The following is a 17,048-nucleotide window of genomic DNA, read 5'->3' on the forward strand; positions in this document are numbered from 1 at the left end:
AGAGAGAGAGGGATTTGTGAGCCCCACTGAGTATATACTTGTCTTTTCACTACAAAATGGCTACTTTTACTATAGTTTTATAGTTGTAGTTTTTTTTAAAATTGTTTTTATATTTTAGGCTACTAATATATATTAACACAAATAAAAATATACAAGTAAACTTTTTAATATGTGCCCTTATTAATTCTTTAACGGTAAATGAAGTTACTTATAGAATTAAATAGGAATATATTTGTAAATAAACAAAAAAATACTCCCTTCGTCCGCCAAAAGTGGACCACTTTGGCTAGGCACCGGATTTAATAAAATTGGTGATGATTTTGATTTAGTGGAGAAAGGGTCCCACCACTTTATGAGATGTGTGGTTGAAATTAAATTTGGGGTGGTTTTTTTGTAAATAAAGAGTGTTTGTAAGGATAAAAGATTAAAGTGGATGGTAGGACCATTTCTGTAAAAGGAAAGTGGTACACTCTTTGCGTACGCCCAATATAATAAAAGTGGTCCACTCTTGGCGGACGGAGGGAGTATTACTTTTTATAATTGAGACCGAGGAAGTACTTATTCCCTAATACTTATTCCTATTAGGAATAAGTGTAAATATTTTGGAAATAATTGTAATTTCGACCGAATTAATTAATTAACTCAAACTAATGAATAGTTGAATTTCTACGTAACTAACAAACTTTCACGCGACCAGCATTTTGTGGGAGAAGGCTTTTGAGAAGCAACTCCTACCTCAAATTTAAATGTATAAATACGTACATGCAAGCATGTGATGGGGAATTGGTATCACAAATTAAATTGAACTCAACGATCGACAAGCAAAATATATATCAGAAATTAAGCAAATTAAGCGGAGCAATGGCACGAGGGATGATGATGAGCGTGGCAGTGTTGGTGGTGGCGCTGGCGGTGCAAGGCGCGGCAGCGGAGGGAGTGGAGGCGGCCGACAAGATGGGGAAGTGCCTTGTGACGAGAAAGTGGTGTTCTGCGCGGCCAAGTGTAGAATTGGTGGCGGCAAGGCTGCATGCTATGAGGACTGTGGGAATGGCGACGTCAAATGTGTTGATTCATGCATGGCCTCTAAGACTAACAACTTCCATATCAATGCTTGATCATCATAGGGCTATATATCATTCATAAATAAACATGTAATTAACTAATTAAATCGTATCTCGATTTAATTGTATACGCATGAATAAATATATAGTTGGGGTAACTCTATGATATATGTCTGCTTGATCATCATAGGGCTATACATCATTCATATGAATGCTTGATCATCATAGGTAGTTTTGATTTTGGTTTGGATGAGTAATAGTGTAAGGGCAGAGCAGAATTTGAGATGGGAGGTGGGATACATGCGGTGGTCTCCAGACGGGGTGGAAGATGTGATTATGACCATCAACGGCCACTACCCGGGCCCCACCATTCGGGCTGTGGCCGGCGAGACCATTCAGGTTCACCTCACCAACGGCCTTCCCACAGAGGGAGTCGTCATCCACTGGCATGGAATCAGACAGGTACATCTCCTCTCTATATCTCATTATATATTTCATTATCATACTCTATATATATTTTGCATGAAAATTTCAATATATTTTGATTTAATAATACGCAGATTGGGACACCATGGTCGGATGGAACAGCCTCCATCTCGCAGTGCGCCATAAATCCAGGAGAGTCATTTGTCTACAAGTTTACTGTCGACAGGGTACATATATACATACATATATTAAATAGATAAATCTGTTTATTAATTATATTAGTTTATTCGTAGAATTTATTGATTTGTTTATTATTCTTATTTCTCATGAAAAATAAATTTCTCACTTGAACTTAATCCTATGTATAGATATATGATGGATGGAAAATGATTAAATGTGGTGCAGGCGGGTACATACTTTTACCATGGGGCATTTCGGGATGCAACGGTCAGCGGGGCTCTACGGGATGTTGATCGTGAACGCGCCCCAAGGAGAGGAGACGCTCCAGTACGATGCCGAGTTGGTGTTGGAATAAATAACTTATTTAATGCCATAATTACTTTGGTAATTAATGGAATTAAATGATATTTTTGGAATCTACATGTTGAGTAGATTAATTTGGTATATTTACTTGTTCAAATCTGTAAAGAATTGAATGAGTAATTAATGCCCAAAGATATCCATGGTTCGGACCACCTGTTTGCCCAAACAGTGCATGTGGCGACGGTTAAGGACCGAAGAGACACGACGGTTCGGACCACCTGTTTGCCCAAACCTACGTGGCAGCGGTTGAGGACCGAAGAGACACGATGGTTCGGATCTGTTTGTCCTAACAGGGCACGTGGCAGCGGTTGAGGACCGAAGAGACACGCCAGTTCGGACCTCCTGTTTGGCCAAACAGTCACGTCAGTTCAAGGAAACCCCTGGACTACTATAAATAGGGCCCTCCAAAATGAGATTAAAGACACCAACGAATTCAGATAATCAATTTGTCATATTAGTTTAGTTTACTTACTCAGTCCCGAGTATCAAGCCGTTCAACCGGATAGCGATCTCCTAGTGCTAAGGACTCGTCTATCATCCCGAAACCGTTAGATCCGCGAGCACAGAGCGGAAGTAATTTTGCCTTACGGAGAGAGAATTTATTCTCGCCTCGGTTCTGCATCCTTACATTTATCGTCATTCTATTTTCTACACTACCAAATAACAGTTGGATCTTCTGCTTACTGATTGGTGGCATTCCTCCACTCAAGATCAAGAGGTTGATCTCTCCTCCAATTAGGGGTGAGCATCGGTTCGGTTCGGTGCAAAACCGAACCAAAAACTCAAAATCGAAAATCGAACCGATGGTTAAAATTGGAACCGAACCGCACCAATTAGGGTCCGGAACCGAACCGATAAAACCATCGGTTTTGGTTCGGTTCATCGAACCGAATGATGCAATTTTTTTATTTTATTTTTTTCAAAAATACCAATTAAAAATTATAAAATAATGTAAAATACACAAATTTCAAATGTCAAATCCCCACGACATGAACATGATAAATAATTATATATTATAATTGTGAATTAGAGTTTTAGTTTTAGGTTAAAAAATTAGAAAAATAATTATATATTATAAAATAATTATATATAATAAAATATTAATATGTATCGGTTCGGTTCGGTTTAAAACCGAACCAAAAAATGGAAACCGACACCAAACCGAAAATTTTTGGTTTTTACTTTTCAAAACCGAACCGAAAATCGAACCAATAGAATTGGGACCAAACCGCACCAATCCAGTTCGGTTCGGTTCGATTTTCAGTGTCGGTTCGGTTTCTGCTCACCCCTACCTCCAATCCTATGATTTGGATTGGAGAACTACAGGTAATCCCCTCCCTCCATAATAATATTAATTTAATTTGTATATAGTTTATGATGTTTGTTGGCATGCAGACTTTGTTAATTAATGATAGAGGGCAGTTCAATTGCTCCTTGGCGGCCAACTATGGGAACTCGTCGTTAGGGCCGTGCAGCATTAAAGGTGGTGAACAGTACGCTCCCTACATCTTTCACGTCCAACCCATCAACACCTACCGTACAACCAGCTGACCCGTACCCAGAATAATACTCTCTCCGTCCATGAAAGAACTTCCTAGTAGGGAGTGGAACGGGTTTTAAGAAAAAATATTGTTGAGTGTATTGAGAGTGGATAAAAGGTAGTTGAGTGTATTGAGAGTGGTGAAAAGATGTTATAATTAATATTGGGAGTTGTGAAAAGTGAAAAGTAAGAGGATTATAAGTGGTGGGGTATAGTCCATAAATAGGTAGAAAGTTCTTTTGTGGACGTCCCAAAAAGGAAAGATAGGAAGTTCTTTCGTGGACGGAGGGAGTATTATTTATATGAGTTGGGTCAGGATATGGGTTCAAATCAGGATGCATGTCAAAATTTAAGTGAAGGTATAAATCGGTTGTACGGTACACCCGGGTGTACCCAAGACCACTTCAATAATTAAAAATATGAAAAAATTAGTCGTTTTTAATGTAAATGTGCAATTATACCATTAATACAGTTACACACTTTTTCGCAAAAGTGTGACGTAAAAGTGTGTAATTGCGAAAAACTGTGTAATAGTGTAAATACATTGTCACACACATTTTGCAAAAATCGTGTAATAATCGCGAAAATCGTTTAACAGTGTATTTTACATTGTTACACATTCACAAAAATGTGTAATAACGTAAAAATGTGTGATTGCGAAAAAGTATGTAGCAGTATATTTTATATTGTTACACACTTTTTCGCTTCTAAAAGTGTAATAGTATAGTTTACACTGTTACATACTAAAATGGCATTTTAATCAGAAATATTATTATTTCTATATTTTTATTTGTATGATTAGAATTTCCTATAACTAAAAGATTTTGACTATATCGGGATGTTGCCTCAAAAAATGCCACACAAATTGACAATAGATGATCATAAATGAGTGCATTTAAGATGCTTGATAGCTAGTCATAAATGGAAATATATACATTCTCTATCTCACTCGGATAATCCTTTATTTAATTTGGAGTATTTTCTAAATTCAAATTACATTAAAATTTTCTTTTGCTAAAATAAATGATCGGTGCAAAATAGAATAATTACTTTATAAATTATATTTTTCAAACAAATATCAATTGAATTTTCTTAATCTATTGTTAAAATAAAATTTTATTAAAAGAAAAAAGAAAAACCTAAAGAACCCTTGAAAGCACAAGAGAGTAAACTAAGGGTCGAACCTCATTAAAACCTCTTTAAAGTAAATCTGAAGGGAAAAAGTTTTAGAGAGAAAAAAAATACTTGTCTAAAGCCGAAAAGAAGTATTCATAAGCTGAGTTGAGACTATTTCTGAAGCTCCGGCCGTACCATACTACCACTGCCCCTAAATAGATAAGCCGAAAATAGAAAAACCAAACACGAGAAAACAAAAAACTCAAAGCTAAACCACAAAGGGCCACGATCAAGCCGGGCATACGAATCCCCGCTGCCAAAACTCGAGCCAGCCTTGCACTCCTTAAGATGATTTTGGCACCCCCAGCCGAGAGGCCGCAAAGACCAGAGGTTCCGTCCGCAGTTAAACCCAAACCAAGAAAAAACACTGAATTTTCTTAATCTATATTATATTAAAAAGGCAACTTCCAATTTGAAACTAATTTTAAAATTGAGTGGCAATTTTGTAGTTATAATAAAATGGAAGGTTTATGTTTAAACTATATTTTTCTTTTTATTTTCCTTTTCTTTAACTTTTTATTTGTTATTTTATTTCTTTCTAAAATTGTGAAATTCGATTAATTATAAAATATTTAATATGCATATCAAATTAAAGATCACAATAACAGCTTTAATTTGATATATTTTATGTAAATATTTGATTTGAAATGTAAAAATTAAATTTATTTAAATATTAAAATTTTATAAATTTCTCTCTCCTCTCATCTTTTTTGAATAAATATATTTTAAATTCTTTTTTATTATTATTATTTTATTTTATTAGCTTTTTTTTGCTTTTCATAATATCCAGTTTTATAATTATGAATTTTTGTTATTTTTAATTTTTTCAATATGAAATTTAAATATATTCAATTAAAATTATTATTTTTATTATATTTGTAATTATTGTAATTGAATTAGTATTAATTTTATATAAATATAAAAATTTAAAAATATTTTCCCGTGCAATGCAAATGCTAGTATGTACGTGAAAAAGCAACATGGACTATCAAATGGGATGGATGGAGTATTAATTAATGAAGACAAGTGATGCAGATATAAAAGATAATTATAAACCTTAACAGAGATTAATTAATGAATCATATTTAATAATTTTAAAATTAAATTAAATCACATAAAATTGAAATCAAAGAAAAAAAATTTGAAAAAATGAATAGAGAGGAATATAACAGGACATCAAAATTGAAATAGAGAATCTTTACGTAAGGCAAAGGTAGCATTTCTCGTCATAACAAACTTTCATGCGAGTAGCATTTTGTAGGAGAGGGTTTTTGAGAAGCAACTTCCCATGTATCTGCATAAGCTTTGATCTATATATGTGTGATGCCCCGCTCTTTTAAATACATATTAAATTAAATATGTGCATAATTACTATATTTCTTGTGCATATATAATTATTAATGGAGATAATTTTATCTAGATAATATTATTTCAGCAAAAACCTGTATAAGAGATACAGAGTTGCGATTTAATATTCAGTCATGAATGAAACCAATAATTAAATTTATTGGTTTTACTATACGTTTGAGACTTTGTTTTACCAGTTTATTGATTTAATCAATAATGTTAGAATTTTAGATTTATAACCGATTTTATAAATCGTGTTATTTAAATCAAATTGCTAGAATTTTAATTTGAGATCATATGCATAATAATTTTATTATTTCACGCTATATGTGTTTAGTATTAAGTCGCGAATTAATTCCAACTTTCATGTATTAAATCTCAAGTTAAGGGTTTAATTTATACGACGAGTATTTAATTAGCGAGAACTGGATAATTACTACAGACGAACTATGAAAAAATTAGAACACGATGTATAGTCACATCAAAATCCTACACTATTCCACCTTTCCCTCCAACTCACCATTACTGCAGAAGATGTTTTTTCTAAAGTGAAGATTTCAGCAAATCTTACATTTTCAATCTAGCCGCAGCAAATCTTACATTTTCAATCTAGCCGCAGCAAATCCTACATTTTCAAAATCAGCCGACGTTCACTCACCTACTCCTACAAAATTTTCCATAGTCATAGATTTCATTGTCGCAGAGACCCATCTATAAATTCATCCAAACACTTCAGCTCTAAAACAAGCAAATTCTTAAACGCAGAGTTTTCTTTTGACAAGATTCGGTGAAGGTATTACTCGCAACTTTCTTCCTTTTCATACATAGCATTATCCAGAAATTCAACAAGAATGAGATCACATATGATTTTGTTTACAGTTTACAGAATTTGTATACGCATCAAAGCTTTCACAAGAAGTCAGAATTAGAATTTGTATCTCACTAGGAATACAGAAAACCAAGTTTTCATTTCAAAATCAAGTCTTTACAGTTGAGTTTTCTGAAAATTATTCAAATTTACGAACCTATCGTGAGTGATAAAACGAGAGAGAAAGGATGGTGGATTGTCGGAGCTCTGCGACTCACGGCGACGGCGGCTCTGGGAGAGGCGGCTGCCGGGCTCTTGCTGCCAACAGCAGCGGCCGGCGGCGGCGCTCCTCCAGCGAGCCACTGACCACCGGACGAGCCTGCAGCAACTCCAGGCCGCGACTCCGGCGAAGCAGCTGCAGTCGGCGGCGACTCCGGGCAAGCCAACGGCGGCGGGAGCTCCGAGCGAGACGAACGGCTGAAGGCCAGATCCGTCGACCTCAGGCGAAGAAGCAATAACTCCAGGCGGCGGCGGCTTCACTGGCAACTGCCGGCGGAGCAGCGCGGCGGCGCGACGCCGGAATCAAGAACGAGAGCGAGAGAGGGATGAGATGGGTGTGTGCGTTTTTTTTGTGTGTGTGCGTGAGTTTGTGAGGAAAAATGAGAGAGAGGCGTGAGGTATAAGAGAGAGAAGAGTTTAATTGCTAATTGGGCCCCAACTTTGGGCTAGTATTTTTTTAAAACAAAAACTGATTTGGGCCGATTTAAAAAAAAAATGAAATGGGCTCAAGTTTTTAATTAGACAAGTTTTAATTGATTAAACTGTTAATCTGAATTATGGTGTTAATTAGAATGGATTAATCCATTAATGAGACTTATTGTCTTTATTATGGATTAATCTAGATGAGAATTATTTATAAATGAAATCATTTTCTTAAATCAAATTTCTTAGCTCATTAACTATTTTCTTAAATGGATTTTATGAATAAATCAAATTAGTATTTATTTGGATTGAATATATTGAGTTATTAATTTTAATTTATTAACTTAGCTTTTGGAGTTAATTGGATTAACTCTAAATTATCTACGAAGGTATTAAATATCCTAAGTTGGTATGATTAATGAGAATTTTAAATCCAGCTCATTAATCAAAGTCTTTAACTTAGTTTCATTATTTAATCTTCTGGATTATTAATAAAACTACTTTGGTTAGTACCTTAGAATAATAAGTTCTCCATTAATAAGGACTTCATAGTAAAAATGCATTCTCATAAATTGAAGATTCCTGAATGTCTTACCTTGAATTCTCATAATAAAAGGTCAAGCGTGGGAGTCAGTGCTATCGAAAGAATCACTGCTACCAGGTAGGCATTACTTTCATATATATCAAATGAGTTTCATTTACAGTTGAACAATTATTTCATTGCAAAATCCTTGAACTGAAAGTTATTTTAAGTATTGTCTTGCCATAAAATGTTTAAATTTCAGTATGATATCTATCTGATGTGGCTTTGCCATGTTATGTAATCGAATTCGGGTCCTGAGCAGTTGATAGCTATCCTGCCAGGGCTAGTGTACACCCAGGGCCGTGAGTCATCGAGCGGGTTGGCCGGTCAAGTGTCCGTGAGAGGTGGCCACCTCTCCGGCACACAGCTTCAGATATGATAGAATACAAAAGAACTTAGACTGATCAGTCGAACTTTAGAATCACAAATGAATTTAGTATGCTTGGGCCTTTATAAGTAAAAATCCCTGGCTATACTTTTGAAATGGCATGACAATTTACAGTTATTAAGTATGTATATGATTTTCGGCATATGTCTACTGAGTACTTTGTACTCAGCCCTGCATGTATTTCTAAATGTGCAGGTTGAGCAGTGATGAGTGATGAAGGGGTGTCGTGCGGAGCTTTGTCATATTTACTAAATAAACTCTTGGCGATACATGTCTTCATACATGTATCACGTTCTCATTTCCGCTGCGAACACTCAGTTATGATGCAGTTTATCCTATTATGTTGGATTGTCAAATCAAGTTATTGTATAAACACTTAAATCGGATACTCATGACCGATTACTCGTTATTATCTATATATATATGTGTGACTTATTCTCATATGATGTCTAAATCTTAATTTAATTCATTTATAATTATTTATCACCCCTTTCTGTCCCCTCTCCTAATTTCCCTTCCCTAGTCACGGTTTCCCGGCTTACCTATCCTTAGTTAAGTCCGGTCGTGACAATATGCATGTGATGTGGAGCTAAATTGGTGTATATATATCATAAATATTTGAACTCATCGACTAGCTAGGAGGGATGGGACGAGGGATGATGAGTATGGCGGTGTTGGTGGTGGCGGTCGCGGTGGTGGTGCTGCGAGGCCCCGTGGAGGGACGGTGTGCCTGATGGGTTGCGGCGAGAAATTGGTGATATGCGCCGCCGAGTGTGAGTTCAAGGGCGGCAAAACTGAATGCTATGAGGATTGTGGGAGTGGCGACGCCAAATGTGTTGAGTCTTGCATTGCATCTGAGAACACCCGCTTCAATATTATTGCTTCGCCTCCTTGATCATCATTCATATATATATCATCATAAAGATGTATCTATATCCAAGTTAATTATCTACGAATAAATCGATATATATATATTTTTCTTTTATTCAATGATTTTACTGTCGCTCCAAGGAATTAGCCCCGCTGGCCGACACATTTTTAAATTACGTACCTAGTATAATAATACTCAATTCGTATCTTCCTCTAAGAATAAATAAATACTCAATTTGTACCCGAAAATTATGCATTTTTTTATTTTTGCTATGTTACCCCAAATTGAAAGTTTCGCCTATCCATAAACATATAAACTTGCACACACAGAAGTTAAAACTCGTGCAGAGACTCAACCAGAAACTCTGGCAGAGACACGAACTGAAACTGTGTGCAAGTTTATATGTTTATGGATAGGCGAAACTTTCAATTGGCATCAGAGCGGGTCACCCAAGTTATCGGTGTTGATCATGTGCTTCCGCCGCCTATCCTATCGCTGCGTTCGATGGCTACCCACAGAGAAGGACAGTATGCTTCCAAACGTATCTCTGCCGATGTTACAACTGCCGGAGATATAGGTACTGATTTTGATGTTGTTACTTACTCTGCCAAGATCAAAGATGTTCAAAATTCTGTTGTTTTCAATGTTACGGCTGATGAGGATACTGACAATGATGATGAGGAATTTGATGAGAACTACTTGGCTGACAATTATGAGATGTTGTATAAAAAATGCCTGGCAACGCTTGAATTGAACAAATCTCTCTCCTCGCGACTTAGTGATGTCTCCAAAGAACGTGACGAGTTTAAGGATCTTTCTGAAAGTCTCAAGAAAGATATTGCCGTTCTCCAACAAGATATGGAATTGAAGATTGGCGAGCTGGAACATCATCAGAAACTTGTCAGAATGATGAACACGGGTACCGACAAGCTTGAAGAAATTCTGGAGAGTGGTCAGAATTTTAACAACAAAGAGGGAATAGGTTTCGAAGAAAAAGGAGGGATTCCCAAAGCTGATGTTATCAAGCCAGATGTCAATCCATCAAAGGAGGAAAATCGGAATATACCTCAGAATGTTCACAAACCTGCTGCGTACAGGAATCTTCCACCAAGAAGGAACAATTCTCAATCTTTTATTCCTATCTGTCATTATTGCAATCATCGTGGACACATCAAACCTCGATGCAGATTTTTTCTTGATGATAGAAGGAAGATGGTGGATACAAGAAGTTATCAGGTGAATAAAGTTCCTATTACTGGAAAACGTGGCAAAGAAGGCATTGGTTATTTAAGAGGAAAGATTGGTCAACCTCATTCGAATAGATCATCTGTAAGTGCTTGGCGTCCTATCTGCCACTTTTGTGATAAACCAGGTCATATTAAACCTAATTGCAGATCATACCTTGAGGATAATTAACCAGAAGAAGAAAAGAAGAAAAATTCGAAAGAAATGGGTGCAGAAATCAGTACGAGTTTCTTCTTCAGTTTCTGAGAATGTTAAAATTGAAGTCTCTGCAGATGTTAAAACAGAGAATGATCCTATTGATGTTATAGGTTATCCGAGCAAATTAGTTGTTGATGCTCCTATTGTTACGAATGAAACTGCTACAGAAGTCGCTCTTTTTGTTGGTCCAACAGCTGTTCATGTAGCTGTTACAGAAGACGCTCCCGCCATTGTTCATAAGTCACTTGATCCTGCTATGAAGACTCTACTCCGAAGTATGTTCTTTAAAATGTTCTTTCATAAGAACACATCTATCTCTTGTTGAGGGAGAGTTGTCATTGATGTATGACAACAAGGGGGAGTATATGGATTATTGTATTGAGGGGGAGCTGATCACACTGAGGGGGAGTTGTTGCTGTCTGATCACATTGAGGGGGAGTTGTTGCTGTTTTGTTTCTGCTGTGTTTTCATGTGTTGAGCAGAATTTGATTTTGTCTACACCAATGACAAAGGGGGAGATTGTTAGAGTATTTATATACTCTAAGGTTTGTTGTCATTATGTAGAACAAAGGAAGTATCTTCTGCTGTTTCTCAGAATGTCTCTTGTTGGGTTGCTTCTTCAGTCTCTTGTCTGACAGATTTCTTTCCCTGCGGGTTTTTAGTTTGAGATAGGCTTGGGCCTTCAAGTTTGCTAAGGAGTCTTTATACCTAGGGCTTTTATGAACCCTATTTAGTGCTGCCTCATGTAATCCTTTCGATCAGCCGCCGCCTGGAGCCTGCAGTCCGCCAAGAGTTGAGCCCGATAAGAGCCCAAACTTCTTCTAGGGTTTGGCTATATATTGGTGATGAAGGGAATTCGTTTTTGCTACTGATTTTCATTCTACTCTACTGATTATTAAGAGTATTTTCATAGCCTTATCAAGAGCATACAATACATGTAAGTGTGTTCTAGTTTGTGGCTTATTTCTTTTGTAAGCGTGGATCATGTTGTTCTATTAGGTTTACGATTGCTCCAGCCTGTTGGAGTAAGTTTATTTGTTGGGTTTAAGCGTTGAATGTGTAGCATTCAAGCTTAGGGAGTGAGTTGTTAATTTACTCTCAATTATTCATCTGGGTGGAGGTTTGGGAAGATATAGAGGCTAGGGAGAACGAGTCTTCGCGTGTAAGTCCTTTGTATATCTTATCATCACTAGTGGATAATTTGCCCTGGGCGTGGCCCCCCAGACGTAGGTGTTTTATCACCGAACTGGGTAACCATCTTTGGTGTTCTTGTGTTCTTACTTTTCTGCACAGTTTCAGTTCGTGTCTCTGCCAGAGTTTCTGGTTGAGTCTCTGCACGAGTTTTAACTTCTGTGTGTGCAAGTTTATATGTTTATGGATAGGCGAAACTTTCACAAATATATGTACTTTTTATTTTTGGACATCATCTCACACATAATTTGACAATTTTACCATTAGCGTGAGATTTTTTCTCAACTATCAATATACTACTTAACGTGAGACAATTTCTCCACTATCAATAAAGCCAATAACATTCTCAAGACTTTTTATTAAAATTCGTGCCAAAAGATTCCATGTATAAGTATATATAATTGATGGATGAAGTATTATTATTTTACAGGTTTAATTGTTACTATGTTTGGCATTATATTTTATACAATAATATAGCTACTTTAAGATAGTAACGAGGAATTCTTGAAGCTGCCATGAACAACCTATGTGCAGGGACGGAGCCAGGGGGGGCTAGAGCCCCCTCCCAAATTTTGAGTATTTGGTTATTATATTCTCTCATATATATACTTAATTTAAGGATAATACCGTTATTTAAAACTATATAATCTATGAAATATTGTTTGTTATTATTACTATTATACTTGTCTTTTAATAAAAAATGCCTAATATGTATGAAATGCTAAAAAAAATTATAATGTATTGAAACTAATTTATAATATATAGAAAATATATAATCTATGAACATGTTGTTTGTTATTATTAATATTATGCTTGCCTTTTAATAAAAAATGTCTTAATTATACAGAATGTCCAAAAAAAGTTTTGTGATATATTGAAATTATATAATCTATGAAAATATTGTTCGTTATTATTAATATTATGCTCGTATTTTAATAAAAAAATATCTTAAATATACAGAATGCCCAAAAAAATTTTCTCGGGGGCGGCCGTACAGTTTCAGCCCCCCCGAAATTAATTCCTGGCTCCGTCCCTGCCTATGTGGAATCCTTTCTCCCAAGAAGGAAAGTCTATCCCCCTCTGTCAACAAGATGTTCATTGAAACCTATGTTGTCATTGTCGCGAACCTTGTGAAGATAGTGTCTGCATGCAATTAGTTTTGTATAAGGGACTTACGTGAAAATCATCAAATTAATGCCCAGGGACTGCCATGCAACCACATGATGAAGTTGTTATATATAACTAATTTCACCAACTTCTTCATTCCGTTGGAGGTTTTGAAAAGGCATGCAGCTGCGGTTTTTCTTCCTTATGAAAAGGCTGGTTGTTATATAGATGCAGTGAGGTTGTTGTTCATTAGAGTTTCACATCAAGTTTAAAGCTTAGTTTAAGAGTTAAGAAACGTAGCAATCATGGAAGATTTGTGAGCTACATACTCCTTCTAGTTTCTCTAGTTATTGGTTGAAAACTGTAAATTCTTGGAAGAGTAGTGGATTTCTTGGCTTCTCTTTTGTGGATGTAGATTGAAATATCGAACCACATAATTCGGTGTTCTTGTTCTCTTCTTGCATTTTATCTTTTCATTGTTTCCATTCACAAACTGTTGGGAACTTAATGAAATATCATAACCCTAGTTTTGATGATACCAAAACCCATAAGATTTTCTTTGTAATAGACTAGATCTTTTCGAACTCAAGTATTGGAGTTCTTTTTCTAGTCTCGCAGTGTTCTGAAGATGGAAGACTAAAGACCGGAGGACTGAAGAACTCAACTGAGAGCTTATAAACTCCTCAAAAAAATAAGTTCTTCTACTACAACTTATTTTTTCATTATCTTATACGCAACAATCATTTTACAAATATTATTCAACTATAATTTGTTATTTTCACCATATATTATTTCAAATTCATTTGTCTTCGATTTTCTCTTTCTAACAAATATTTTCTCTTTTTCGCAAAAAAATATCTCTTTCACTTATAAGTACAATTACTCAAACACTTTAACAACTTATAAACTCTTAACAAATTATATCTTATAAATTATTAAAATATTTTATAAATTATTGAATCTTATAAGCTTTTTAAAATAAACTTAGCAAAACACCCTCTTAATCTTATTTACTTTGCCATTTGAGTCCCCCAACTTCAATTTTGTTTCTCATTTATGTCTTCGCGTCTATATTTTCGTAATCATGGTTGCTTTTTGTCAAAAGTTCATTGGTCCGCATTAACTGACAAATTATTTATTGGTTCATTAACTGACAAGTTACCAAAATTGTCACGAGGCAAAGTGTGTAAAGAAAATGGTACCAAAATTTTCAAATCACATGTATAGAAATTCCCCTAAAAGAAGAAAGTGTGCAAAGAGGCATTTTCCATATGCGGTTTTAAATTATATATATAAACATTTCTTAAAATAAAATATAAATAATTTTCAGCCATTAGATTATCAAGATCTACGGTTGATTCGTAATCCTATTGGATATTTAGGGGAGTTGATAACACTCATATTTTCATAGTTTTTAGTGTTCATATAATGTTAATTTTATAGGAAATTGAGTGTTTGATGATTGTTTTGTGCTTAATTTGCTTTATCTTGTGAAATATGATGCTTACTCAAACTTTGAAGGAATTTATAGGATTATTGATTTCGAATTTGGAATCCTTCTCTAAAATAGAATTGTAGATCACCTCGATACGAGTTCGTGAGCGCAAACGGATCACAAATCCGAGTTCGGACCAGAAAGTTATGACCGAAACAAGAAAATCACGCGCAGCACAGAAGACGGCGGCGACCCGCCGTCCGATCGCCGCCAGACCGCCGCGCCTCCGTGTTTTTACATTTTTTATGTGTTTTTCAAGTTTTTGTCGAGCTCAAACCCCGTATTTTACCCTGGTACTATAAATAGGTCTTCTGTTGACCTATTTAGGGTTCCCAGCTTTAGTTTTTCAGTTATATAGCTTTAGATTTTTATTTCTTTTCAGTTTTTAGAGTTTGGATTGGATTTCTGCAAGGATTGAAGATTCAAAATTATTTTATTATGTCTGGCTAGTTTCGTTTAGCAGATTCTAGGATTTGTAAATAGTTGATTGAATTTATGTAATTAATTTGTTAATACTTATGTGGCTTCCAATTTATGATTCATAATTCCTGGTGCTTGATTTCTTATGAATTATCTGATCAATAGTTTGCATTGGTTAGCTATTCGGTTCGAGACTTAGCGGATTCAGGAATGTATGATATGATTTTAACCTTGAGACCTAGCGGAGATAGGTGGATCATAGGGAGCTATTCTTAGGAGCTATTGGGAGTTAGTAGATTTTTTGAGACCTAGCGAAGATAGAGAATTTATTAATTTAAGATCGTTGTTGCTCTAGCGAGAGTGATTGATTAATTAAGTGATCTCTCATCATAACTGGATTAAACTGGTACATATGATTAATAGATTTATTGTGTAGATTTAGTTAATGAATTTACTACCCTAGGATCAGTTGTCTTTACTATTTGATTTTATTCGTGAGTTTTATTTGCTGCTGTTTGAGTTTAGTTCTAATTAAATCTTTCTTACATTCGTTTGCATGTCTACTGTTATAGTCTATTTAGAAGATAGCTAGAGTTATTTCGTTGTGTCAGTTCCTGAGGATACGATACTCGATTGCTACGTATATGCTACAATTACACCATGTTAGTTGCGGTTTACACTACAAAAAAACCGGAGATTACCGGCGACGTTTTGCCGTCGGTAATGAGGGGACGGCCGCCGGAAATTAGTCTACCGGGGGCATTACGCCGCCGGTAATTTTCTCGTCGGTAACACTATTACCGGCGGCAAAACACGCTGCCGGTAATTAACGGCGGTAGGTCCCGCCGTTATTTGTCCTCGGTGAAAGGCGGAGAAATGCCAGCAAATTACCGGCGGCATTATGCCGTTTGCTGCCGGTGATATTCACCGGACGGCGGCGGTGAATATCACCGGTAATTGTTGCACTTACCGGCGGTAAAATGCCGCTGCTAATTACCGGCGGGAAAATACCGCCGGTAATTTTTTTTGTAATTTAATTAATTAATTTATTATTTATTATTTATTATTTATTATTTATTATTTATTATTTATTATTTATTATTTATTATTTATTATTTATTATTTATTTATTTATTATTTAGACGAACTTCTCAGTCGGTCACCCATCTTAGTTGTCCTCTAAGTCAAGCACGCTTAACTTTGAAGTTCCTTTCGAATGGTCACCAGTACAGAACACTCGTATTATTGATATATAGAGTACCTATTAATTCATTTAAAGTCTAATTCAATATACAAAATCATATATATATTCATAACCTTATAATATATCAAGATGATATCGATGAGATGCTGTTAATTACGGATCGAACTCGTTTTTGTCTTTATTTTTATGTCGCAAAAGTATTTATTTATTAATTTATTATTATTAATTAATTAATTAATTAATTAATTTTTTTAATCAATATAGTTTATATACTCCATTAGTATTTTATGATGATAATTATTGTATTTTGAATTTATTTCCATACGTCCTTATTTTTATAAAAAACAAGAAGATAATTTGTTATAAGATAAGTAATTTGAATTTATTTCCATTCGTCGTTATTTTGAATTTATTACTTTGTTACGAATTAATTGTAATGTTGTTTGAAAACATGAAATTAATAGTTGCTCAACATAACATATATAAATGTAAAAAGAAAGTGCAGTTGTAATTTTGTTCCTAAACATAGTTCAGACAAATAGTTCCAAAACATGAATTAATTACATAGTCCAAAACATTAAATTAATAGTTCCAAAATATAAAGTGCTGCTCAAGGTAGCTGACCCGACCGCCTCATGAACGCCTCGATTTCAGCCATACGCTGCTGGAGGGCCTCACGTTCTGCTTGTTCGGCTAGAAGGCGCTCTTCAAGCGTGGAGATCCGTGTCTCATACATCTGCTGA

The 17,048-nt window shown here is 35.3% G+C and overlaps 1 protein-coding gene across 1 annotated transcript; it reads left to right on the forward strand.

The window, feature by feature from the left end:
- Positions 1 to 788: 788 nt before the first annotated feature.
- On the forward strand, positions 789 to 9,469 carry LOC131005226 (L-ascorbate oxidase-like). The gene is made up of 4 exons (XM_057932070.1): positions 789 to 1,523; positions 1,622 to 1,714; positions 1,893 to 2,010; positions 9,210 to 9,469. The coding sequence occupies exons 1-4, from the start codon at positions 1,311 to 1,313 to the stop codon at positions 9,467 to 9,469; spliced, it is 684 nt and encodes a 227-aa protein (XP_057788053.1). The 5' UTR covers positions 789 to 1,310.
- The last annotated feature ends 7,579 nt before the right edge of the window (positions 9,470 to 17,048 follow it).

The sequence above is a fragment of the Salvia miltiorrhiza genome, chromosome 1 (genome assembly GCF_028751815.1).
Source record: "Salvia miltiorrhiza cultivar Shanhuang (shh) chromosome 1, IMPLAD_Smil_shh, whole genome shotgun sequence".
NCBI lineage: Eukaryota > Viridiplantae > Streptophyta > Magnoliopsida > Lamiales > Lamiaceae > Salvia > Salvia miltiorrhiza.

Excerpts from the sequence above, each read along its gene's own strand:
- LOC131005226 (XM_057932070.1), top strand. The coding sequence starts at position 1,311 with ATGAGTAATAGTGTAAGGGCAGAGCAGAATTTGAGATGGGAGGTGGGA. Across the intron at positions 1,524-1,621 it reads ACTGGCATGGAATCAGACAG|ATTGGGACACCATGGTCGGA; the intron begins GTACATCTCCTC and ends AATAATACGCAG. Across the intron at positions 2,011-9,209 it reads TCCAGTACGATGCCGAGTTG|CTAGGAGGGATGGGACGAGG; the intron begins GTGTTGGAATAA and ends CTCATCGACTAG.